The sequence below is a fragment of the Fistularia commersonii genome, chromosome 29, assembly GCF_037954325.1.
Source record: "Fistularia commersonii isolate RoL2024-O1a breed Wild chromosome 29, RoL_Fcom_v1.0, whole genome shotgun sequence".
Classification (NCBI taxonomy): domain Eukaryota; kingdom Metazoa; phylum Chordata; class Actinopteri; order Syngnathiformes; family Fistulariidae; genus Fistularia; species Fistularia commersonii.
In genome coordinates this window covers 12,919,192-12,944,375 of record NC_141312.1, presented here as the reverse complement: position 1 = coordinate 12,944,375, position 25,184 = coordinate 12,919,192, and the positions used below count along the sequence as shown (strand labels likewise).

At 42.4% G+C, this 25,184-nt stretch overlaps 1 protein-coding gene across 1 annotated transcript; it reads right to left on the bottom strand.

Moving 5' to 3' along the window:
* Positions 1–657: 657 nt before the first annotated feature.
* tmx2b (thioredoxin-related transmembrane protein 2b) lies at positions 658–13,862 on the bottom strand. Its single transcript, XM_086176587.1, has 8 exons — positions 13,549–13,862; positions 12,771–12,831; positions 8,553–8,666; positions 8,011–8,087; positions 7,822–7,928; positions 3,877–3,942; positions 3,679–3,808; positions 658–2,857 (listed from the first exon to the last, which is right to left on the bottom strand). The coding sequence occupies exons 1-8, from the start codon at positions 13,735–13,737 to the stop codon at positions 2,684–2,686; spliced, it is 918 nt and encodes a 305-aa protein (XP_086032713.1). The 5' UTR covers positions 13,738–13,862; the 3' UTR covers positions 658–2,683.
* Positions 13,863–25,184: the final 11,322 nt, after the last annotated feature.

Sequence of the window (25,184 nt, the reverse complement as noted above, 5' to 3'; positions counted from 1 at the left end):
CTGCCAAGATTTATTTGCATTCTGAATAGCACACAATTTTCACATACTACTCAAGAGTGTGAGAGAAGAGGATGGAGGTTAATTTGCTGTGGCGGCCCCTGAAGAGAGATGAAAGTAAAAGAAGACTCCAGAAAGGTTAACTTGTGTCAGACATTGAAAGCGGTTGGATTGCTCCATTTATACATAGTGGGTCAATAAGACATTCAGTTCCTGTAACTCAGATTAATCAAATGCTGCTCAACATTTAACCACTGTTATTAAACAAGAACATTTCTAATTACATTTCTTGTTTAAAAATGACAAAAGACCAAACTTAGAGAGCTAAACTCTAGGGATGACATCTTAGTTGGAGCTGAACTTTTGTGCATACTTTTAATGCTCCTATATGTTTTTCTTTTTTTTCATTATTGACTTTTACACAAGCAATATCCCAAATGCATTTCAAAAACATTGCAAAACTACAATGTGAAACCAACAAAAAAATTGAAAAAATTACATGAAAATATTTAATATTCAATAACATTTCCATGTTGAAATTTGACTTTTTTTTGACACTTGCATCAGGCATTACCGTTTGGATTATCAGGTTTCCATTCACTGAACGTTCTTAATGGTGTCCATGTACAAATAGCTATGAAACACACAGAGACTACACACTTTTAGACGTTATTAGTGTATACCACATTTATTGCATGAATTATAAACAGGCCATAATTCTGGGTCTCATTCTTTAAATGAAATGCAACATGTTCACATTCCTTTAAACACGAGTATGGTTGAAACATACCAGGGTGAAACATATGATAACATTAAATAAAATTCACAGATTTCATGTGTTTAAACAGAACAAAGTAGAACAAAAGCTTTTAATTAGGAATGTTTTCTAGAACTTAGATAATTAGGTAATGGTGAAAATTTCGAGCACAAAACAAAAACAAAAAAACAATACTTAAAACTCAAAACAATGCAATTTACCTGGATAAGAAACAGCAGGAATGGGAATAACTTGGGTTGTTCTTTTGTACAAGCCAATTAATATCTCATGTGGTCTTTTTTTCCCCCCGTGCTGAGGATATTGTGGTTAGCAAAGCGCAGTCTACTGGTGAGTATGGGTGTTATTTCCGACATTTTGCTAATCAGTTGTTAGACATCTGCCAAAATATTTTGACTAAATTTGTCCCTATGTCAAATATAATTTGGTTTACACCTGTTTCAATTTGCTCAGATTACAGACATGTTGTAGCAAAATCTGCATAGAAATTGGCAAAAAAGGTCAAAATATAACATGTAGCTACAAAGATGTCTAAATTCCATTATATGCATCATGAAATAATAGCAACACATTCTCAATAAATGAAAATTCAACAAAAAAAGTGAAATATTACCTGCAAAATTTGCAAAGTTTCATATCAAAACAGCTGCAAAGAGAGAGCTGCAACTAAAATTTTCCTCCAATAAAATAACAACAATAGTAATAATATTTTGCAAGGGCAATGACAACTTGTGAACTGTGAAAAAGGTGATTGATATAATAATGAAAATTTATATAATCTTTAAGTGGGCCATTCTGGTCTACATTCATGTTGGCCGCTATTCCTAGTCATCCTATTGCTTTCTGCACCTGTCAAGCTTGATTATACTTTCATTTAACAAAAAAAAACTTGTTACAGTGTGTATGGTCCAGGAAATCAAATATCAGAAACGTTTTCATTTATAAAATCTGAGCGGGCTGGTTTTTCATAATTACATTGCCATTGCCCTGTGCCCTGGATACAGCAAATAACCAAGGAGAGTCAGGTGAAAACCCTGACAAGCTAACTTCTTTAGCAGGAGCAGGGAATGAAACCTAATTTTGGTTGCAACAATTAAGTGAAAGTCACAATCTTCTTTTAGTTAAAGACAAAAATGTTTCCTTAGGGACTTGAACCTCTAAATATTCACCACCATCCTGAAAAACAAAGTGGTGTTATGAGACTGACCCACGCTGTTCAGGCTCTTCCAAATTTTCCCCACAAGATTCTCTTCTAAGCCTCCCTGCATCATGATCAAACGCACAAGTGAGGAAAACAAAGTCTGAATAATTATTGTGAGAGGAGGTAGCATGGCATGTTCATTGCCAGCTTCTCATGTAGCCAAATATGAAATATAAGAAACAAAGGACATATAACCAATCTACTCTAGCACGGAATGTTGTCAGGAAAACTATAAAGATGATATGTCTACAATAAGTGGAGCTGACAGCTCAAGGATCCGTGTTGGCATACAGTGTACATACATTTAGATAATTTAAAAATCTTCTCTAAATTATTAGTTACATTTAAAAACAATCCACATGTCAAACAAAATAAACCACTACACCCTCACTAAGAATAACTCCTACACCAGCAGCAGAAATGTATTGAGTAGTCTATACAGAGCACATTTTCAGGCACTCTTACACAGCTGCCTCACTCCTCATCGGTATCCATGTGCTCTAATTGAGAGACACTAGCTGTGGCCTTCTGGGTCTGAGGGAAACTATTAAGGATATTTAGGCTGTATGGAGCGAAATATGTTTACTACAAAAAAAAATGATCATAGATTCAGACCTGTGGAGCAAACTGGACAGTTTGAAGAACAGGCGGCTCAGACCTGGACCCAGTTGCTCCTTCCAGAGGTCCAAGCTGAGTGACACATAGTTGCTCTATTTGTCTTTCTTTGACTCAGACTCCTCTGCCTGTGAGTTAGGTCCTGGCTGCTCAGGCTCCTCTTCCTCCAGAACAGGTGGGAATTGGCTGACCTTTTCTGCTTTAGACTTGTTCATCTTCTTGGACAGCTGGTACAGTTCATTCAGATTGAACTCTCGGATGATGTTCTCCTGGTAGACAATAAGAAATAATTGTGAATATCAACGGTCAAGATGTTGATCGAGCTTTACTACTGGTTTCTACTGTTTAAGAGACAAATACCCTTCAAGTGTCTCTCTCAATGTGAAAGACTCGGAAAATAAAAAAAACAGTTACATTTGTAATGTAGGTAATGTAGACCCCAAATCAACAAGGATATAATTTCCTAGGGTTTCAATATGGCTAGACCTTTAATTAATGTAATATAAACTTTATTGATCCCCAGAAACGAAATTAGTGTGACAGTTGTGTAAAAAAAAAAAAAAAAAAAAAAAAAGTTTAACGAATATGAATACAAATATACATAGAGTGACAGAAGACTGAAGATAGCAAGACATCCAGGAATAAATAGACGAATTAGACCTGAGAAAATGATTTATGCTGAGTGATAATGTATCTCCTCAAAATTCTCCTCAAACGCCTGTTCCGAAGTAAATTTTAGAGGCGACCAGGCGCTTTCTGCTATGGATGACGCTCCTTCTGTATCGTCTTTATAGTGTTATGTGCCCTGTGTTATTATGCTGCCTTGGTTGCATGAGTTGCTTTTGAAGTTGATTCTTGGTGTGGCCAACACCTCACAGTAATTTCAAACTATTTTACATATTTTATTAACATGAGGTTAGACGAATATATCATTAATTTCTTCTCGTATATTTCCTTGTCTACAAAACTGTGTTTGAAATTGCTTTAGTAAAGTATTCATAAGTGATTTTACTGAAATCTTGACACTGAAATATGTAATGCCAGTTTATTTTAATACAATCTCTGAACTTTGCTGATAACTTCAACTGACCTCAGTAAAGCTCCAAGATACCGCTCTTCCCTTTTTATCCACCTGAGGGCGCCGCATAACCTCCTTCCCTCCTTGAAACAACAGCAAGGAGGGGAGCTGTTTGGATAGTGGAGACGTAGAAACCTTATACCTGTAGAAAAATCAATCAGTTCAATTAAACAACTGGACTTCACCAGAAACACTCAAATGGTTTCTTACTTCTTGGACACCTCTCCATAGCGTCCTATGTCCACTTTTCCAAATTTGAGTCCAGCACAGTTATATCTGAAACACAGGCAAGTGTGAATGTAAAAACAAAAGGTATTGGAGATACTTCAAGACACCAGGTTGAAAACAAATACTCAATCAAAATGTGACTCATTTATGGCAGAGATGAAACATTTTCAAACTGATGCAGAAGCACAACTTATTGTATGATACACAAATACTGGAAACAAAGTCATGGAAGGACAACCCCAACTAAACATTTCATTCACTTTTATCCTTTTAGTTAACACAGAAGAATTTCTGCATGCAAACACCTTATCAACATTGGTGACATATACATAAATTACAGCTGTCTAAAACAAATCTTTAGAAGTGAGATAGACACTTATGGTTAGAAAGAATCAACCAATTTTCAGCTACTGAGGGTAATGTTAAGCTTCTTCTGTGCTTCTCCTTTTCGGCTTTTCCCTTCAGGGATCGCCACAGCAACTGTAACTTCTCCATGTAACGCTGTTCTCCGTATCCTCCTCTCTCACACCAACTACCTTCATATTCTCTCTCACTACGTCCATAAATCTTCGTCCATAAATCTTCGGTCTTCCTCCAGACCTCCTGCCTGGCAGCTCCAATTCCAGCATCCGTCTACCATTATATTCACTATCCCTCCACTGTGCATGACGGAACCGTCTCAGATGTTTTGGAGAGAAGGTCAGAGAAGCCAGACTAACATGTACTGTTCCTCTGATAGACTCATTCCTGATCCTTTCCAACATGGTCACTCCCAAAGAGAACCTGAGCATCTTCATCTCTGCAACCTCTTGCTCTGCCTCCTATCTTTTCGTCATTGTAACAGTGGCTAGACCAGAGATGCTGCATGGCCTAGAAACTGTCTTGTACACCTTTCCTTTCATTCTGGTCGATCTTCTTCTATCACATAGTACCCCTGACTCATAGTACCCCATCGTTCTCGACCCATTACAACCTGGTTTGAACCTGTCTCTTCACCTCTTTTCCACACTCTCCATTGCTCTGGACTGTTGACCCCAAGTATCTGATATCCTCCAGCTTCTTGATCTCCACTCACTGTAGCCTCACTGTTCCACCTGAGTTACTCTTATTCACACACATACACTCAGTATGCACTGGAAAGGGGAGGAATGAAAGTTAGTCACAGCAAGACAAATACCTCTAGATTTTTCTCAATCTGTTCTATACTCTCACTACAGATCATAATGTCATCTGCAAACATCATGGTTCATGGAGATTCCTGTCTAGCCTCCTCTGTCAGCCTGTCCATCACCATTGCAAACAAGAAGGGGCTCAGAGCTGATCCCTGATGGAGTCCCACCTCCACCTTGAACTTCTCTGTTACCCCTACAGCACACCATACCACTGTCTCACAGCGAGCATACATGTCCTGCACCAGTCTAACATACTTCTCTGCCACTCCGGACTTCCTCATACAATACCAGAGCTCCTCTCTTGGCACCCTGTCATATGCTTTTTCTAGGTCTACAAAAACACAATGCAGCTCCCTCTGGCCTTCACTGTACTTATCTATTAGCATTCTCAAAGCAAATACTGCATCTGTAGTACTCTTTCTAGGCATGAAGCCATACTGCTGTTCACAAATCCTGACTTCTGCTCTCAGTCTAGTTTCCACAACTATTTCCCATAACTTCATTGTATGGCTCATCAACTTTATCCCTCTATAGTTGCCGCATTTTTGCACATCCACCTTATTCTTAAAAATGGGCACCATCACACTTCCTCTACATTCTTCAGGCATCTTTTCACTCTCTAAGATCCTGTTGAATAATCTACTCTCTGCAGCTGCCTCTCCTAGACACTTTCACACCTCCATACGTATATCATCAGGACCTACTGCCTTTTCACTCTTCATCCTCTTCAATGCCTCCCTAAGTGCACTTTTACTAATCTGTGCTACTTTGTGGTCTAAAATAGTCACCTCTTCTACCGTTGCCTGTCTTTGATGGGACGATGGAAAGAGTACTTTGAAGAGCTGATGAATTTGGAAAATCACTCTTGTAGCATCTGTTAATATGTTTCCCTCTCTATTCTTAATCTCCCAGACCTGTTGTAAATCCTTTCCATTGTTATCTCTCTGTTTCGCCTATCTGTATAGATCATTCTCTCCTTCAGTCCTCTCATCATCCCACTTCTTCTTTGCTAACTGCTTTCTCTGTATATACTCCTGCATTTCCTCATTCCACCACAAAGTCTCCTTATCTACTTTCCTTCCAGATGACACACCAAGTACTCTTCTACCTGTCTCCCTGATAACACTAGGTGTTGTTGTCCAATCATCTGGAAGCTCACCCTGACCACCCAGACCCTTTCTCAACTCCTCCCTGAAAACCATACAACACTCCTCCCTTTACAGCACTATAGGGTGGACTGGATTATAAGGCGCACCTTCAATCAATGGCTTATCTAAAAAAAAAAAATTCATATACAAGGCGCACTGCATTATAAAGCGCATATAATTGAGGCTACAGTAGTGGCTGAATTGCGTTATGCATCCACTACATGGATCTGCGCTAAAGGGAATGTCAACAAACCATGCAACATTCTTCCCTTTTCAGCTTCCACCATTTTGTCCTCTGCTCTGCCTCTGTCCTCTTCATCTTCCATGTCACCAGAGTCATCCTACAAACCACCATCCTATGCTGTCTGGCTACCCTCTCACCCACAACTACTTTGGAGTCACTGATCTCTTTCAGGTTACCTCGTCTATACAAGATGTAGTCTACCTGCGTGCTCCTACCTCTGCTCTTATAAGTTTCCCGATGTTCCTGTTTTTTCTGGAAAAAGGTATTCACTACAGCCATTTCCATCCTTTTTGCAAAATCTACCACCATCTGTCCCTCGGCATTCCTATCCTGGATACCAAATCTGCCCATCACTTCTTCATCCCCTCTATTGCCTTCACCAACATGTCCATTGAAGTCTGCACCAATTATCACTCTCTCATTTCTGGGAATATTCTGCATCACTTCATCTAACTCATTCCAGAACTTCTCCTTCTCTTCAGATTCACATCCCACCCGCGGGGCACAGCCACTAACAACATTGAGCATCACACCTTCAATTTCCAGTTTCAGACTCATAAGTCTATCTGACATTCTTTTCACCTCTGGGACGTTCCTTACGAACTCCTCCTTCAAGATAACTCCTACTCCATTTCTCTTCTTGTCAGTACCATGATCGTACAAATTAAAAGCCTGCTCTTAAGCTTCTAGCCTTACTACCTTTCCACCTGGTCTCCTGGACAAACAATATATCCACCTTCCTTCTCTGCATCATGTCGACCAACTCTCTACCTTTTCCTGTCATAGTCCCAATATTCAAAGTCCCTACTCTCAGTCCCAGACTTGCCTTTCCTCTTCTCTCTCTGCTTCCGAACATGCCTTCCTCCGCTCCTTCTTTGACCTACAGTAGCCCAGTTTCCATTGGTTCCCCTGTAGGTCATCAGTACCAATGGCAGTTGTTGTTAACCCGGCCTGTACACTAGTCTATATTTATGTTGGGGGAAAAAAAAGTTTGTATTTGATGCAAGTATTATTCAATTCACCTTGCAGGTCTTTCTGTCAAAGTGGCAGAAGTTTAGATATCCTCACCACTGCATTTTAATTTGTGATATTGTTATTTGCTCATCTGCACACTGCATCACTAGCATGATAGCAGCACTCTGTAGAAAGAATGTTACGTGATTTAATTAGTTAATATGTTGAAATTGGTTGAGTGATGCAAGTAAAGAGTGGAAGGCACAATATACTTCTAAATATTACATGACTTTCCATTGAGCTCAGCTGTACGATCTCTCCAAATCCAGCAATTCATAGTCAACTCTACCACCATCTAAATGCTTGGATCCTAAACAGTTTTAATAGTTGACAGAAAGTTAAGTCTTACTTGAGAGAGAGGTCAGCATAAACGGAGGCAAAGGACTGGCACTCAGGAGACCAGTTGGCAAAGAACTCAACAATCCATGTCACTCGACTGTCTCTAGCCAGCTCATCCTGGATAGACAGAGAAACAGTTATACTCACGGTTGAAAACAAAAATCATTTCTTTTGGTCAAAAAATTGCATTTTCACTTACATCAATGGTTTTATCACTGAAATATTTAATGTACTCTGGTCCCATGTACAGAGGAGGCTTACAGGTCATCAAAAACACTGAAATCAAAAGAACCAGAGACTATCAGTGCTTCACGGCTGCCTCAAGGAAAAGTGCACACATCATCTGTTCTAATCAAATGGCTGCTCAAAGACCAAATCTCTCTATATTCGCCTACACATTTCGAATTTTTAAATTCGGATTCACAAATTTATTTGTCTATCAAATGTGGACCTTCATTCATAATCAGAAAAGTTTATTTTTATCCAATTCCTGTCGTTGGCAGTCTTGGTGGTGCATTTCTGATTGAAATACAATCCCATATGAAACTTTCATGGTTTTGAGGGTAGCGTTATTTGTAAACATTATAACATTTTTAGCATAGATTCATACATCTGAAAAATTCTGGCTGTAAATACTTTTTTAGGTGTACGTCTTATTTCAGTATTCAAGCTTTACAATCCAGTGTACATGAGGCCCCAGGTGTGAGAAGTGTGTATGCTGTGTGTGAAGGTTGGACATACCTATGCAGAGTGTTAGATATAGTAACCCCATCCTGATATCCAGCCTAAAGAACAGGATGACATTTGCCACTTTGCTGAATAGGATGATGTTACCAACATGTTGCTCCACCGTTACTGCAAATGAATAGATTAAACAGATATACTTTCTTTTGTCAAAAAATATTCCACGGCAACAAGTGTTATTATCAATACAGGCTGTACCTTTCTTTTATACGATAGACCAAATACTTTAGGGCATAGTGAATTTGATATGGAGTAAATCATATATGAAATAATTTATTTAATAATTTATTAAATACAGTTTACTGAGTGATGATATGAAGGCAATAAAGGTTGTCAACCTACAAATTTTGCAAGATACGAGCCATCGCCAAGTCAATTTTTTTCGTTGTGATGAGACGAAATCTGATGAGCATTAAACACCGTGGTGGCCATCTTGGAAAGTGATGTTTAAAAGCTCTACAAAAATCATCGAGTAATGAATCAATAGCATTTCAATTTATTTTTCCTGGGGAAACTGAATGTGATATACCACAAACACAAATGAGGTGTGCATGTTGTCGACTTGTCCATGAGATATAGAAAAGTTGCTCTTGGTGAGATACCATGACCGTGAGCATCATCTCTGAGAAGGCACAACACATTTACAGGGATTTGGTGCAGCAAACAGCTGGAACATTGACGGACGAGGCATCACTAGTCTTTCAAAGCCAGTCAGGGATTGTTTCATCATCACCAGAGTTTCTCTTCACCTTCGTGTCTCTTTTTCCTAAATTCTCTACTTCTATTTTTCTATTTACTTCTTCTTGCTTAAGTAACTATTAAGTTAATTGAATTTACCAAAACAAGAGATGTTGCTCCACTCGCTATTTCTTGTTTTCACGGTGCTTGGAGCACTTTTTTCGAGCCACATCCCTGTCCTGGCGGAGCAGCGCAACGGCTCCATTGTTTAAACCTGGGATCAGCTGATGGAGCTGAGATGCAGCGGCAGGATGGGGGAGAGGCACGAAATCCCTGAGGAGCTACGGAAGAAATACTGGGGCTGCCGAGCGGGGAGGAGACGGGAGCTGAGGAAGAGGAGATACAGACCGTATCTCCCTCCATTGTGATGGGAAACGTGAGATCGCTGGGCAACAAGTTGGAGGAGTTAACAGCACTCACACGGAGCAACAGTGTGTTTCGTGAGGCCTCGGTGTTGTGCTTCAGAGACTTGGCTAAACAGCAACATTGCGGACTCTGTGGTGAGTTTACCCGGCTTTCAGTTGGTGCGAGAGGACCGGAGTTGTGCCGGCAGCGGCAAGAAGAAAGAAGGAGGTGTCGCTGTGTTTGTAAACAACAAGTGGTGCAACCCTGGACACATCACGGTAAAGGAGCGTGTGTGTAGCCCGGACATCGAACTGTTGGCTGTGAGTCTCCGGCCGTACTATCTGCCCAGAGAGTTTTCCCACGCCATCATCTTAACGGTTTATATCCCACCGTCTGCCGTTGCACCGCGGGCTAATGACGTCATCAGCTCAACAATCGCAAGACTCCAGACTCAGCACCCCAGTGCCTTCATTGCCATCTCTGGGGATTTCAACCACACCACATTGTCATCTTCTCTGCCCACTTTCAAACAGTTTGTGGACTGCAAGACAAGAGACAATAAAACCCTGGACCTGCTGTATGCATATGCCAAGGACGCATACAACTGCACAGCTCTCCCTGCTCTGGGCAGGGCAGACCACAATCTGGTCCATCTAAAGCCTCGCTATGTGACTGAAGTCCAGCGGCAACCTGTGATCACCAGAACTGTCCGAAGTTTGTCACAGGAGGCAGAACTGTCTCTTAAGGGATGCTTTGAGACGACTGACTGGGATGTGCTCTGCGAAGATCAGGGAGAGGACATTGAAAAACTCTACCTGCATTACGGACTATGTGAACTTCTGCATGGACAACATCATCCCCACCAAGACAGTGCGTTGTTTCTCAAATAACAAACCCTGGGTGACTAAGGACATTAAGGCCACACTGAACAGGAAGAAGGCGGCATTCAGGAGCGTAGATAAAGAGGAGCTGAAGAAGGTGCAGACTGAGCTGAGGGAGAAGATCGCAGAGGGCAAGGACAGTTATAGGAGAAAGCTGGAGAGCAAACTCCAGCAGAACAACATGAGGGAGGTGTGGAGTGGGTTGAAAACCATCACTGGCCATGAAAAACAAACAAGCCAGACAATGGAAGGAGACCTGCTTGAGACCAACGAACTAAACCTGTTTTTCAACAGATTTGATGAAGGAGCCTCTGCCCACCCTCCAGCTCCGCTAAGGACTTTCCTTCCCCTGTGCACTCACCCCTCACTTCCAAGACTTTTCTCCCTCCCCCACGCACCTCTTCTGCTTCCCTGTACGATGTCTCGTCAACACCTCAGCCATCCTGCCCCCAACTGGGACTCTCTCGACCCCCTCCTGTCACCTTCACCGCTGAGGAGGTGAGAAGAGAGTTCAGTCACCTTTGTCCCTGGAAAGCTGCTGGTCCTGACGGCCTTCACCCCAGAGTGCTGAAAGGATGTGCCTCTCAGCTGTGTGGGATCTTCACACATTACATTACATTACATTTGGAAGACGCTTTTATCCAAAGCAACTTCCACATCTCTTTAACCTGAGCCTGATCCAGATGGTTGTCCCTGACCGGTGGAAAACCTCACGCCTGGTCCCAGTGCCCAAGACAAAGCATCCCAGCACACAGCGACTACAGACCAGTGGCCCTGACATCACACGTCATGAAGTCGCTGGAGAGGCTCGTCCTGAGGCAACTTCGTACAGTTGTCGGACCATCGCTGGACCCCCTCGCATACCAGCCCCGGATAAGAGTGGAAGACGCCATCATCTTCCTGCAGCACAGAGTGTACACCCACCTGAAGGAGGCAGGAAGCATTGTGAGAGTCAGGTTCTTTGACTTCTCCAGTGCTTTTAACACCATTCGACCTGCCCTGCTGAACAGGAAGCTTCTGGACATGCAGGTGGATGCTCCACTCGGGGCCTGGTTCAACAACTACCTCACAGGTCGGCCGCAGTACGTGAGGCTGGGAAACAACGTCGGACACCATTGTGAGCAGCACGGGGGAGCCACAGGGGACAGTCCTGTCTCCCTTCCTGTTTACGCTCTACACCTTGGACTTCAGGTTCTCCTCGCAGTCTTGCCACCTGCAGAAATTCTCAGATGACTCTGCCATCGTGGGTTGCATCAACAGAGGCCAAGGGGAGGAGTACAGGAGCGTGGTGGATAGGTTTGTGGAGTGGTGTGGACTGAACCACCTGCAGCTCAATGTGACTAAGACAAAGGAGCTTGTGGTGGATTTCTGGAAACAAAGGACCCACCTGAACCCGGTCACCATCAGGGGTACAGTAGTGGACATTGTGGACAACTACAAGTACCTGGGTGTCCACTTGGTTAATAAACTGGACTGGATTGTGAACACCAACGGCATCTTTGAGATGGGTCAGAGCCGCCTGTTCTTCCTCAGGAGGCTCAGATCTTTCAATGTCTGCAGGACCATGCTGCAGATGCTTGACCACTCGGTGGTGTCCAGCGTCATATTCTGCGCTGTTGTGCGCTGAGGCAGCAGGCTCAAGACAGCTGATACCAATAGACTCAAAAAGCTCATCTGGAGAGCTGGATCTGTCCTGGGAGTGGAGCTGGAGTCTGTTGTGCAGGTGTCAGAGAGGAGAAGCTGAGGAAGCTCCTCAGCATCATGGCCAATGTCCATCACCCCCTGCAGGCCACACTGACATCCTGTCAGAGCTCTCTCAGTCGTAGACTAATACCACCAAGGAGCTCCACTGAACGCCAAAGGAGGTCTTTCCTACCTGAGGCTATCAGACTTTTTAATACCTCTCCCTTCAGCCGCAGGGAATCTCAAAATCTTTGTACTTAAGACCTTAAGACACTATATAGCCTTGACTTGTTACTTTGACGCTTTTTGTTTTATTTGTATTTCTTATTCTGTTTATACAATTTCCTACTGTTATTTATTATTTCTATGTTTTACTTGAAACTCTGGCACAACAATTTCCCTCAGGATAAATAAAGTTGTTCTTATTCTTATTATACTGGTCCCAATAACCTTGATTCCAGGGTCAAGGTACTCATCTATGTTTGTGAAAAATAAAAATAAATTGCTAAAACTTACAGAGCTAGGCCAAATACACCAAGAACAAGTAAGCACTACATGGTTTACTCACTTGCTCGTCTATTCTTCATCATGACGATGGCACTGAGGAACATGAGGATCTCCACTTCTCTCTAAAAGCATGTCAAGTGCATTGCAAAGCCAAATATAAGTCCACAGAAAATCTTGCAGTGCGGGTATCTAGCATGCCTACTTGAATTGACTGCAAAATTGCCACTTGTCTTCTGCAGACTAGATGTGAATTAGTAAGAATTCAAAAAAGAAAAAAGAAAAAGAAAAAAAGAAAACACAGGACTCAACCAAATCATGACCCTGATCTGCCTGCATCAATGTTAAATGGGAAATTGTTTGCTATAGTCTCTATGGACTGTGCTTCTTTGTGTTTAGATAACCACAATGAGGTAAAGTTGGAGTTAAGTGTTGCAAAATGAAGGATAAGTAGTTAGGGTCTTGAAAGGAATCGATGCAGAACTGGGTAGTTGTATTAGATTTTGATTCAACATAAACTTAAACACTCGAACCTCTCGTTAACAGGGACAACAAATATTTCGTACTTTGAAGACTTATTCGAGTAAAGGGCTAATAATACGATTTTTATAGAATAGTTTGATGAACTGCTTGAACAACAAAAAAATCGATAGACCCATTCTGATCTACGAAATGATGGGTTTTGTTTCGCCGATCGTCCCCCTTTTTAATGATCTGGTGTCTTTGTCACTACAGCTAGCCGAATCATCGACATCATGTGCAAACGTACAGACAACACACAGCAATGTTTTTATGCAAAAGCTACGAAAGACCTTTGGGACTTTATGGCGGTTCATACAGACCCAATCAAAGTCGCAGGAGTTCCCATCCTCACGCTGTGTCGCCAGGTGGTCACAGATGCCAGGCGTCTTGCGGATAGCTAAAAAGGCTATGGACATGAATAGAGAAGCCACATAATAGGGCTTTAGAAGCCACTTATATACCTGTGGCAAATGGTATAGGAAAGCGAATAGAGGCGTTAACAAAGCCATCTTTTATTTTATACTATACACCAAATTTAACAGAGAGTGGGAACCCTTAAGGGCCTGAGGTGAAAATATGCTAGCGCTGTTAGCTAATGAAAGACTCGAGTTAGCGCTACGTTAATCACGTGATCGTAGCAACACGCAACTTCCGCTACAGATTCTAAAAAAGGCCAATCACGGTTCCGCATCGTTTTTAGTTAGTGATCGTTTACGTTTAATTTTTTTATTTTATTTCAAATATTTATCGTCAAAATGTACGAGTTATATTTAATCTATTTCGTGCGTTCTGTTGATCCGTATACCAAAAGCCCGTAGACAGCTTTAAAGCTAAAATAAACTTCCTGTAAATTTGTGGGTAACTCCCAATGGTTTGATTAAACTCTCTATTTTGCTAACTGCTATCAGTTCCTACTTTGAAGGAACAGGGAGTGGCAGAGGTCAATCAGGTAGAATGGAGGCTGGTGAGCCAGGGTGCAGTTTACTCTTGATTATCTCTATGTGACCTATAGGTCTGGAACAGGGGTCGGCAACCCGTAACACCCAAAGAGCCATTTTGACCCAGTTTCCTCGGAAAAGAAAACACTGGGAACCACAATTACTTTTTGACGTCTAAAATAAAGGTACCACTGTATATATAGCTTTTTATTACCTTTACACTTTGTATAAATAAGTGTGTAGTGTGTTGCTTCTGAAATTCACAAAGTATTACAGAGAAAATTAAATTTTATTTATGTGATGAACTCATTTTGAGCTTTGGGCTTTCAGAGCGTTTAACAGAGCCTTGACCTGAATTTCAAAAATAAATCGGGAAAAAAATTACTGTTTCAGTAAACAATAAAAAATAAATATTTGAAAAATACCTTCATAAATACCTATTTTACCTGGTTTATGGGACTTCTGCTCCTGAACTTCTGCGCACAGCATCTGCAAATCGGAACCTTACCGGCTGGTGGGTATACCGGCTTCCGCGAGTGTGATGTTATTTTGAGCGGCGAAAAATAATAAATATAATTTTATTTAATATTTCAAGATCACAATAATCTTCCAATTTAGAACTAAAAGTTATAAACAGGAATTAACACAAATGAAATATACTCAATTAAATATTTATAATTTATTTTCCCAAGCCACTCGGAGCCGCAGTGTAAAGATGAAAGAGCTGCATGCGGCTCCAGAGCCGCGGGTTGCCGACCCCTGGTCTGGAAGAACTTGGAATGACATTACTTGGTTAACAAAAAATAAAGAAAGGTGGTAATAACACCATTATATTGTGGGGAGCTGGGGTTTAGCAGGGTAACAGTCAGTTTCAGGGATAATTTGCTGTCAGGATTATGCTCATTATATGTTGCCTTTTATTCAGAGGCAACCAATAGCGGGGAAACCCAGGGGTCTCTGTTTCAGCCCAAACCGTTAGGCTGAAGGTTCACCCCGATACAACAACCAACAGTGCCGATTAGTGTCTCACATCACTCGCAAAGGATTCCGGTGTTCTGCCGGCCAGTCTCCTCACCACACGCTATATCGTCCCTACCAAGCAGGTTAGCTGTCTTCAGCAAACCTTAGCATTTATTACAAAGCCCTTAAAGCAGGTTGGTGTCCTACGGCGTCGGTGACGTCAACGAGGTCCCTCCCGAACGGCCTCGGGAATTGGGGTGGTCCCTGGTGGCCAGACTGTCTCCATGCAAGACCACCACGCATCTCCTTCGCATTAGCCTCACCCTGACAGTTTTTCTAAATCACTACAAGGCCCAAACCAGAGGCTCATCAGCTTGAGAGCCCTTGTTCCTTACCGGTCTATTGGACCACACCTGGGTCCCGGGAGCAAAATCCACAATGCAAGGGTTGCTGCTCCTCACGCCACCGCAAATCCAGGCATCACAGATCCTCAGGCTGCCTTCTAATTCGCCACTTGTGAACTTCCGGGCCTCAACACTCCTCTTCAGCAGGGCCAAATTAAGTTCTGGATGAGGTTTAGCAAAGTACCAATCGGAGTCAAGGATAACTTGCTCACAGGATTATGCTCATTAAGTGCTGATTTTTATTCACAGACAACAAACAGGTGGAAACCAGGGGAGTCCTTTTTTCAACTCTAACCATTAGGCTGAGGGTCCCCCCCTACCCCCCGATACCACAACTAACGGTGCATGTTAGTGTCACATGCTACACACTACAATATTGTAGCGTGTAGTCTGTGCCAGGCCGGCGTAACCCCAGAGTCTTTTGCAAGTGATGATGAATGCTGGGAGATTCTCATGGTTCTGTGTGAGAAAACGCCATTGTTGAATAGTTATATAATGTTGTGTTTGATGTGTGACATTAACCTGCACCATTGTTGTCGTAATGGGGGGTGCACCCTCAGTCTAACTGTTAGCACTTAGAAAGAGCCCCCATGGGTTTCCACTATCCACTGTATTATTAATAAATTAATAATAATTGTAATCGTTTAGGGGTTCCTGATGCAGAAGAGAAAATGCAGAATCTTAATTGGAAAATACTGGGATAATTGCCCCATGAGAGAGTGAATGGTTGCTTGTCTGTCAATATGACCTGATGATTGACCGGCGACCAAACTAGGGTGTACCCCGCGTCTCACCCGATGGCACTGCATTTACAAGAGTGAAACATTAGCCTATTGGCATAAATTTAGATAAGAAGACAAGTAACAAAGAACTGGTTTTAGCTGTAACATTTTTTCAATGAGAATAACAATGTTTGGTCAAAATGTCTGTCTCCTTTTTGACTAATGTTCAAAGATTCTTTGTTCATCTTCTGCATCACCCTATTGATTGTTAAATTGCTCATCGTTTAAAAGCACTTTTGAAAACACTGCTGAATAGACACAAACTGAACATATTGTCTCTTGTCTCTCTGTGTGTTTTCTGTTCTGGGGAAGAAAAACTTTAAGTAGTTACCACATATCCACACTAAAAAAAGTGAGTTATGCATTTATTTTCTTTAGCTTGATCAAGAGTATTGTATAAGTCTGCAGATGAATTTCTAATTGGCCACTTTGCTTTTATTGACAGCTGTGAGATGAGACTACTTACTTCCTGCCCACCTTTCTCATATTCCTATTGCTGTTGACCTATTGCTTGTTCCTATTTCTTGAAAGGATTGTGAACCAAGGAGGCCGCAGATATTAAGATATTAAGATACTTTTTGGATGATGAGGGTGGATAGGATCAGAAATTAATCTATCAGAAGGACAGCCCATGTAAGACATTTTGGAGAAGGCCAGAGAAACTTAAGTGAGATGGTTGGGTCATGTATAGAGAAGGGATAATGAATATATTGGTAGACAGATGCTAGAATTAGAACTGCCATGCAGGGAGGTCTAGAGGAAGACCAAAGAGAAGATTTATGGATGTCATGAAAGAGGACATTGTAGTTAGTTGGTGTGAAGGAAGAGGACGCAGAGAATAGGTTCAGATGGAGGAAGTTTGGCAGCTGTGACCCCCTAAAGGGAAAAGCTGAAAGTAAAAGAAGAAGAAGAAGGAGTAGTGTCATTTTTGTGTAACTTTAGAAATCTTATCAGTATCTTCCTTTCAGATAACTTCCTCAAAACCCACTTAACTAAATTCCAGCCATACATATACAGATTTGAAATACTTAAAAATCTGTTTGGGTCCACTTCACCTAAAACCTGACAGTTTTCTTTTCCGTTTTGGTTATCTTGCCTTGCATAGCAAAAAGATCAATTTAAAATGAAATGCTGTTGTTAAACAAACAACAAAAGCCCTCTCTGTATCACCGAATCTGTTGCCCTTGATTGCCATCCCTATCTCGTAAATTGTGTTTTTAGAACCTCATTAGTATATTCACTCACAATGCAGCCTCAGGGCGGCACTGGCCCGTGTCCCCCGAGCCTGCCTTGGGGGGGCACGGAGCAGTGTCTCCCTGAGCCGGTCCCAAACCTGGATAAATGCAGAGGGTTGCGTCAGGAAGGGCATCCGGTGTAAAACTTTTGCCAAAACCAAACATGCGAGTCAACCATAACTATATCATACTGGATCGGTCGAGGACCGGATTAACAATGACCGCCATTGGTACTGATGACCTACCGGGGTACCAGTGGAAATTGGGCTACTGTGGGTTGAAGAACAAGAACAAGAACAAGAAAAAGCAGAAGAAGAAGAGGAAGAGTGCCTGTTCGGAAGCAGAGAGAGAGGAGGAAAGGAAAGAGCCTGGGACTGAGAGTAGGGACTTTGAATATCGCGACAATGACAGGAAAAGGTAGAGAGTTGGTTGACATGATGCCGAGAGGGAAGGTGGATGTACTGTGTGTCCAGGAGACCAGGTGGAAAGATAGTAAGGCTAGAAGCTTAGGAGCAGGCTTTAAGTTGTACTATTATGGTACTGACAAGAAGAGAAATGGAGTAGGAGTTATCTTGAAGGAGGAGTTTGTTAGGAATGTTCTAGAGATGAAAAGAATGTCAGATAGACTTATGAGTCTTCTTCTTCTTCTTCTTCTTCTTCTTCTTCTTTCGGCTTTTCCCGTCAGGGGTCGCCACAGCGAGTCAACTTTCTCCATCTAACCCTATTCTCTGTATTTCCTCTCTCACACCAACTATCTTCATATCCTCTCTCACTACATCCATAAATCTTCTCTTTGGTCTTCCTCGAGACCTCTTGCCTGGCTGCTCCAATTCCAGCATACGTCTACCAATATATTCACTATCTCTTCTCTGTACATGACCGAACCATCTCAGTCTGGCTTCTCTGACCTTCTCTCCAAAACATCGAACATGTGCCGTCCCTCTGATAGACTCATTCCTGATCCTATCCATCCTGGTCACTCCCAAAGAGAACCTCAACATCTTCATCTCTGCAACCTCTAGTTCTGCCTGCTGTCTTTTGGTCATTGTAACAGTTTCTAGTCCATACATCATCGCTGGTCTCACCACTGTCTTGTACACCTTTCCTTTTATTCTGGCTGAAAGTCTTCTATCACATAGTACCCCTGACACTTTTCTCCACCCATTCCAACCTGCTTGGACCCGTCTCTTCACCTCTTTTCCACACTCTCCGTTGCTCTGGACTGTTGACCCTAAGTACCTGAAATCCTCCAGCTTCTTGATCTCCACTCCCTGTAGCCTCACCGCTCCACCCGAGTTCCTCTCATTCACACACATATATTCTGTCTCGCTGCGACTAACTTTCATTCCTCTCCTTTCCAGAGCATACCTCCACCTCTCTAGATTTTCCTCTACCTGTTTTTTGCTCTCACTACAGATCACAATGTCATCCGCAAACATCATGGTCCATGGGGATTCCTGTCTAACCTCATCTGTCAGCCTGCCCATCACCATTGCGAACAAGAAGGGGCTCAGAGCTGATCCCTGATGGAGTCCCACCTCCACCTTGAACTTCTCTGTTACCCCTACAGCACACCGTACCAGTGTCTCACAGCCAGCATACATGTCCTGCACCAGTCTAACATGCTTCTCTGCCACTCCAGACTTCCTCATACAATACCAGAGCTCCTCTCTTGCCACCCTGTCATATGCTTTTTCTAGGTCTACAAAAACGCAATGCAACTCCCTCTGGCCTTCTCTGTACTTTTCTATTAGCATTCTCAACGCAAATACTGCATCTGTAGTACTCTTCCTAGGCATGAAGCCATACTGCTGTTCACAAATGCTGACTTCTGCTCTCAGTCTAGTTTCCACTACTCTTTCCCATAACTTCATTGTATGGCTCATCAACTTTATCCCTCTATAGTTGCCACAATTCTGCACATCCCCTTTATTCTTAAAAATAGGCACCATCACACTTTGTCTCCATTCTTCAGGCATCTTCTCACTCTCTAAGATCCTGTTGAATAATCTAGTCAGGAAATCTACCGCTGCCTCCCCTAGACACTTCCACACCTCCACAGGTATATCATCAGGACCAACTGCTTTTCCACTCTTCATCCTCTTCAATGCCTTCCTCACCTCACTTTTACTAATATTTGCTACTTTGTGGTCTACAATAATCACCTCTTCTACCCTTGCCTCTCTTTCATTTTCCACATTCATCAGCTCTTCAAAGTACTCTTTCCATCTTCCCATCACTCTTCTAGCATCTGTCATTACATTCCCCTCTCTGTCCTTAATCACCCGGACCTGTTGTACATCCTTTCCATCTTTATCTCTCTGTTTCGCCAAGCTGTATAGATCATTCTCACCCTCCTTACTATCCAACCGAGCATACAAGTCATCATAAGCCCTTTGTTTTGCCTTTGCTACCTCTATCTTTACCTTTCGCCGCATCTCCCTGAACTCCTGTCTGTTCTCTTCAGTCCTCTCAGTATCCCACTTCTTCTTCGCTAACCGCTTTCTCTGTATACACTCCTGCACTTCCTCATTCCACCACCAAGTCTCCTCATCTACTTTCCTTCCAGATGACACACTAAGTACTCTTCTACCTGTCTCCCTGATAACACTAGCTGTTGTTGTCCAATCATCTGGAAGCTCACCCTGACCACCCAGACCCTTTCTCAACTCCTCCCTGAAAACCATGCAGCACTCCTCACTTTTCAGCTTCCACCATTTTGTCCTCTGCTCTGCCTTTGTCCTCTTCATCTTCCTTGTCACCAGAGTCATCCTACAAACCACCATCCTATGCTGTCTGGCTCCATCCTATGCTGTCTGGCTACACTCACCTACAACTACTTTGCAGTCACTTATCTCTTCCAGGTTACCCCATCTATACAAGATGTAGTCTACCTGCGTGCTCCTACCTCCGCTCTCATAAGTTACCCTATGTTCCTGTTTTTTCTGGAAAAAGGTGTTCACTACAGCCATTTCCATCCTCTTTGCAAAATCTACCACCATCCGTCCCTCTGCATTCCTATCCTGGATATCAAATCTGCCCATCACTTCTTCATCCCCTCTATTGCCTTCACCAACATGTCCATTGAAGTCTGCACCAATGACCACTCTCTCATTTCTGGGAATATTCTGCATCACTTCATCTAACTCATTCCAGAACTTCTCCTTCTCTTCAGATTCACATCCCACCTGCGGGGCATAGCCGCTAACAACATTGAGCATCACACCTTCAATTTCCAGTTTCAGACTCATAAGTCTATCTGACATTCTTTTCACCTCTAGGACATTCCTAACAAACTCCTCCTTCAAGATAACTCCTACTCCATTTCTCTTCTTGTCAGTACCATAATAGTACAGCTTAAAGCCTGCTCCTAAGCTTTTAGCCTTACTACCTTTCCACCTGGTCTCCTGGACACACAGTATATCCACCTTCCTTCTCTGCATCATGTTGACCAACTCTCTACCTTTTCCTGTCATAGTCCCAATATTCAAAGTCCCTACTCTCAGTCCCAGGCTCTTTCCTTTCCTCCTCTCTCTCTGCTTCCGAACACACACTCCTCCTCTTCTTGTTGTTCTTGTTCTTTGACCCACAGTAGCCCAATTTCCATTAGTACCCTGTAGGTCATCAGTACCAATGGCGGTCGTTGTTAACCCGGTCCGCGACCGATCCAGTATGGTATAGTTTTGGTTGACTCGCATATTTGGTTTTGGCAAAAGTTTTATGCCGGATGCCCTTCCTGACGCAACCCTCTGCATTTATCTGGGCTTGGGACCGGCACAGGGAGACACTGCTCCGTGCCCCCCCAAGGCAGGCTTGGAGAGACACGGGCCAGTGCCGCCCTGAGGCTGCATTAGATAGACTTATGAGTCTGAAACTGGAAATTGAAGGTGTGATGCTCAATATTGTTAATGGCTATGCCCCGCAGGTGGGATGTGAATTTGAAGAGAAGTAGAAGTTCTGGAATGAGTAAGATGAAGCGATGCAGAATATTCCCAGAAAGGAGTGAGTGCTAATTGGTGCAGACTTCAATGGACAAGTTGTTAAGGCAATATGAAGGCAATAGAGGGGATGAAGAAGTGATGGGCAGATTTGGTGAACAGGATAGGAATGCAGAGGGAGAGTGGTGGTAGATTTTTCAAAAAGGATGAAAATGGCTGTAGTGAACACCTTTTTCCACATAGGGTAACTTATAAGAGTGGAGGTAGGAGCACGCAGGTAGACTACAACTTGTATAGACAAGGTAATCTGAAAGAGATAAGTGACTGCAAATTAGTTGTAGGTGAGAGTGTAGCCAGACAGCATAGGATGGTGGTTTGTAGGATGACTCTGGTGACTGAAATGGGAGGAGTGTTGTATGGTTTTCAGGGAGGAGTTGAGAAAGGGTCTGGGTGGTCAGGGTGAGCTTCCAGATGATTGGACAACAACAGCTAGTGTTATCATGGAGACAGGTAGAAGAGTACTTGGCGTGTCATCTGGAAGGAAAGTAGATAAGGAGACTTGGTGGTGGAATAAGGAAGTGCAGGAGTACATACAGAGAAAGTGTTTAGCGAAGAAGAAGTGGGATACTGAGAGGACTGAAGAGAACAGACAGGAGTACAGGGAAAACGACATAAGGCAAAGATAGCGGTAGCAAAGGCAAAACAAAGGGCGTACGATGACTTGTATGCTTGGTTGGATAGTAAGGGGGGTGAGAATGATCTATACGGGTTGGCGAAACAGAGAGATAATGATGGAAATGATGTACAACAGGTCCGGGTGATTAAGGATAGAGAGGGACATGTATTGACACATGCTAGAAGAGTGATGGGATGATGGAAAGAGTACTTTGAAGAGCTGATGAATTTGGAAAATCAAAGAGAGGCAAGGGTAGAAGAGGTGACTATTGCAGACCGCAAAGTAGCACAAATTAGTAGAAGTAAATTGAAGAATGTATTAAAGAGGATGAAGAGTGGAAAAGCAGTTGGTCCTGATGATATACCCGTGGAGGTTTGGAAGTGTCTAGGAGAGGCAGCGGTAGATTTTCTGACTCGATTATTAAACAGGATCTTAGAGAGTGAGAAGATGCCTGAGGAATGGAGACAAAGTGTGATGGTGCCTTTATTTAAGAATAAGGGGGATGTGCAGAATTGCGGCAACTATAGAGGGATTAAGTTGATGAGCCATACAATGAAGTTATGGGAAAGAGTAGTGGAAACTAGACTGAGAGCAGAAGTCAGCATTTGTGAACAGCAGTATTACTCCATGCCTAGAAAGAGTACTACTGATGCAGTATTTGCTTTGAGAATGCTAATAGAGAAGTACAGAGAAGGCCAGAGGGAGCTGCATTGCGTTTTTGTAGACCTAGAAAAAGCATATGACAGGGTGGCAAGAGAGGAGCTCTGGTATTGTATGAGGAAGTCTGGAGTGGCAGAGAAGTATGTTAGACTGGTGCAGGACATGTATGCTAGCTGTGAGACACTGGTACGGTGTGCTGTAGGAGTAACAGAGAAGTTCAAGGTGGAGTTGAGACTCAATCAGGGATCAGCTCTGAGCCCCTTCTTGTTTGCAATGGTGATGGGCAGGCTGACAGATGAGGTTAGACAGGAATATCCATGAATCATGATGTTTGCGGATGACATTGTGATCTGAGAGCAAGGAACAGAGTGAGGAAAATCTAAAGAGGTGGAGGTATGCGCTGGAAAGGAGAGGAATGAGAGAATATATGTGTGTGAATGAGAACTCGGGGGGAACGGTGAGGGTACAGGGAGTGGAGATCAAGAAGCTGGAGGATTTCAGGTACTTAGGGTCAACAGTCCACAGCAATGGAGAGTGTGGAAAAGAGGTGAAGAGACAGGTCTAAGCAGGTTTGGATACAGAGAGGATACAGAGAAAAGTGTCAGGGGTACTATGTGATAGAAGACTATCAGCCAGAATAAATGGAAAGGTGCACAAGACAGTGATGAGACCAGCGATGCTGTATGGCCAAGAAACTGTTACAATGACCAAAAGACAGCAGGCAGAACTAGAGGTTGCAGAGATGAAGATGTTGAGGTTTTCTTTGGGAGTGACCACAATGGATAGGATCAGGAATGAGTCTATCAGAGGAACAGCACATGTTAGATGTTTTGGAGAGAAGGTCAGAGAAGCCAGATTGAGATGGTTCAGAAGAAGAAGAAGAAGAATTAGTGTGTTCACTCATGTCCCTAAGGAGGGATAGTGAATATATTGGTAGACGGATGCTGGGGTTAGCACTGGCAGTCAGGAGGTCTAGAGGAAGAAACAAGAGAAGATCGGACGAAGTGAAAGCGGACATTAAGTGGTTTGTGTGAGAGAAGAGGATACAGAGAACTGAGTCAGGTGGAGGTGGTTGATTGGCTGTGGTGATCCATGAAAGGAAAAGATGAAAGCAAGAGAAGAATGATAACCGGTACATGATTCTATTTAGATTAATTCTAATTTTCCAAATATGTGACATTGCCAGTCCATCATTTCCATTTCAACAGGAACATTCTTAAGGTATGATTGTATATCTCCGATGGTCAAGCACCACTTTTTATAAGAATCCGATGGAAGGATGAAACTGATTCCAAGTAAGCAGTTAGTGTCATGCCTTTCTGCTCCAATCTGAGTCTCTTGTCAGCTCACATATGTGTGCCAGCTGTCAAGTTAGATAGTGTTAGGAAACGACACACCAGAATTTTGACTTATAAAAGTCAAAAAGATGGTCAGTGAAAATAATCAAAGCGAAGACTTCCACAAAACTGTCTGGGCCATTTTGCAATGTAAAAAAGGTAACTGGGTTGGAACAGTATAATCAATACAACTAAAAAATGAAAATGGAAAAATTATTGGAAAATGTAGAATTCCAACATGCAGTCTTGTGCAGTTATATTTTCCACCATACAACTAAATCCCCTACATCTCCTTACATATGTGTCATTATATTTACATTACAGTCATTTGGCAGATGCTTTTGAGCAAAGTGACTTACAGCGGAGATGCTGGAGATTGAACCCAGGACCCCATACATGCAAAGCATCTGCTCTTTGCACTACCTCACTGACCACTGTAATCATGTGGAATATTACTTAAATAGTCTACCTACATTGCACTCTGCACTTTGAATTCGGTATTGTATATAATGTTCTTTATCCAACCTTTTTTCCTCCATGTCAGTACATTGTGTAACTAAACTGCAGCGAATTCCTCATATGTCTGAAAATACCAATAAAGCTGATTCTGATTCAGATTATTTAGGGAATATTAAATATTGCCTTAAATTTAAATGGGGAGTAAAAAACAGAGTAAACCAACAGCTCATTTTGATGCTGAACATTTGAACAGTCAGAAATTCAATGTTGTAATTAAGATGACAAATTAAAGTATATATAAGTACATAAAGTATATACAAAAGTAATCATACTTCTTTGGTTTCAGTACCTATCCGTGTATGTTTCTTGTTTTTTTAATACTTGCATGTTCAAACAACATCAAATTTGATCACTGTTGTTCTGAAATGATAGGTTTTAATTAATTAATTAAATAATTAATTTTTATATCGCATAACGCGTTCAGCGCCAGAGCTCTTATTGTGAAATTTCTCACAGGAATAGCTCTTGTGTTGCATTATTAGCTTGACCCCCGGCCGCTATGGTTGT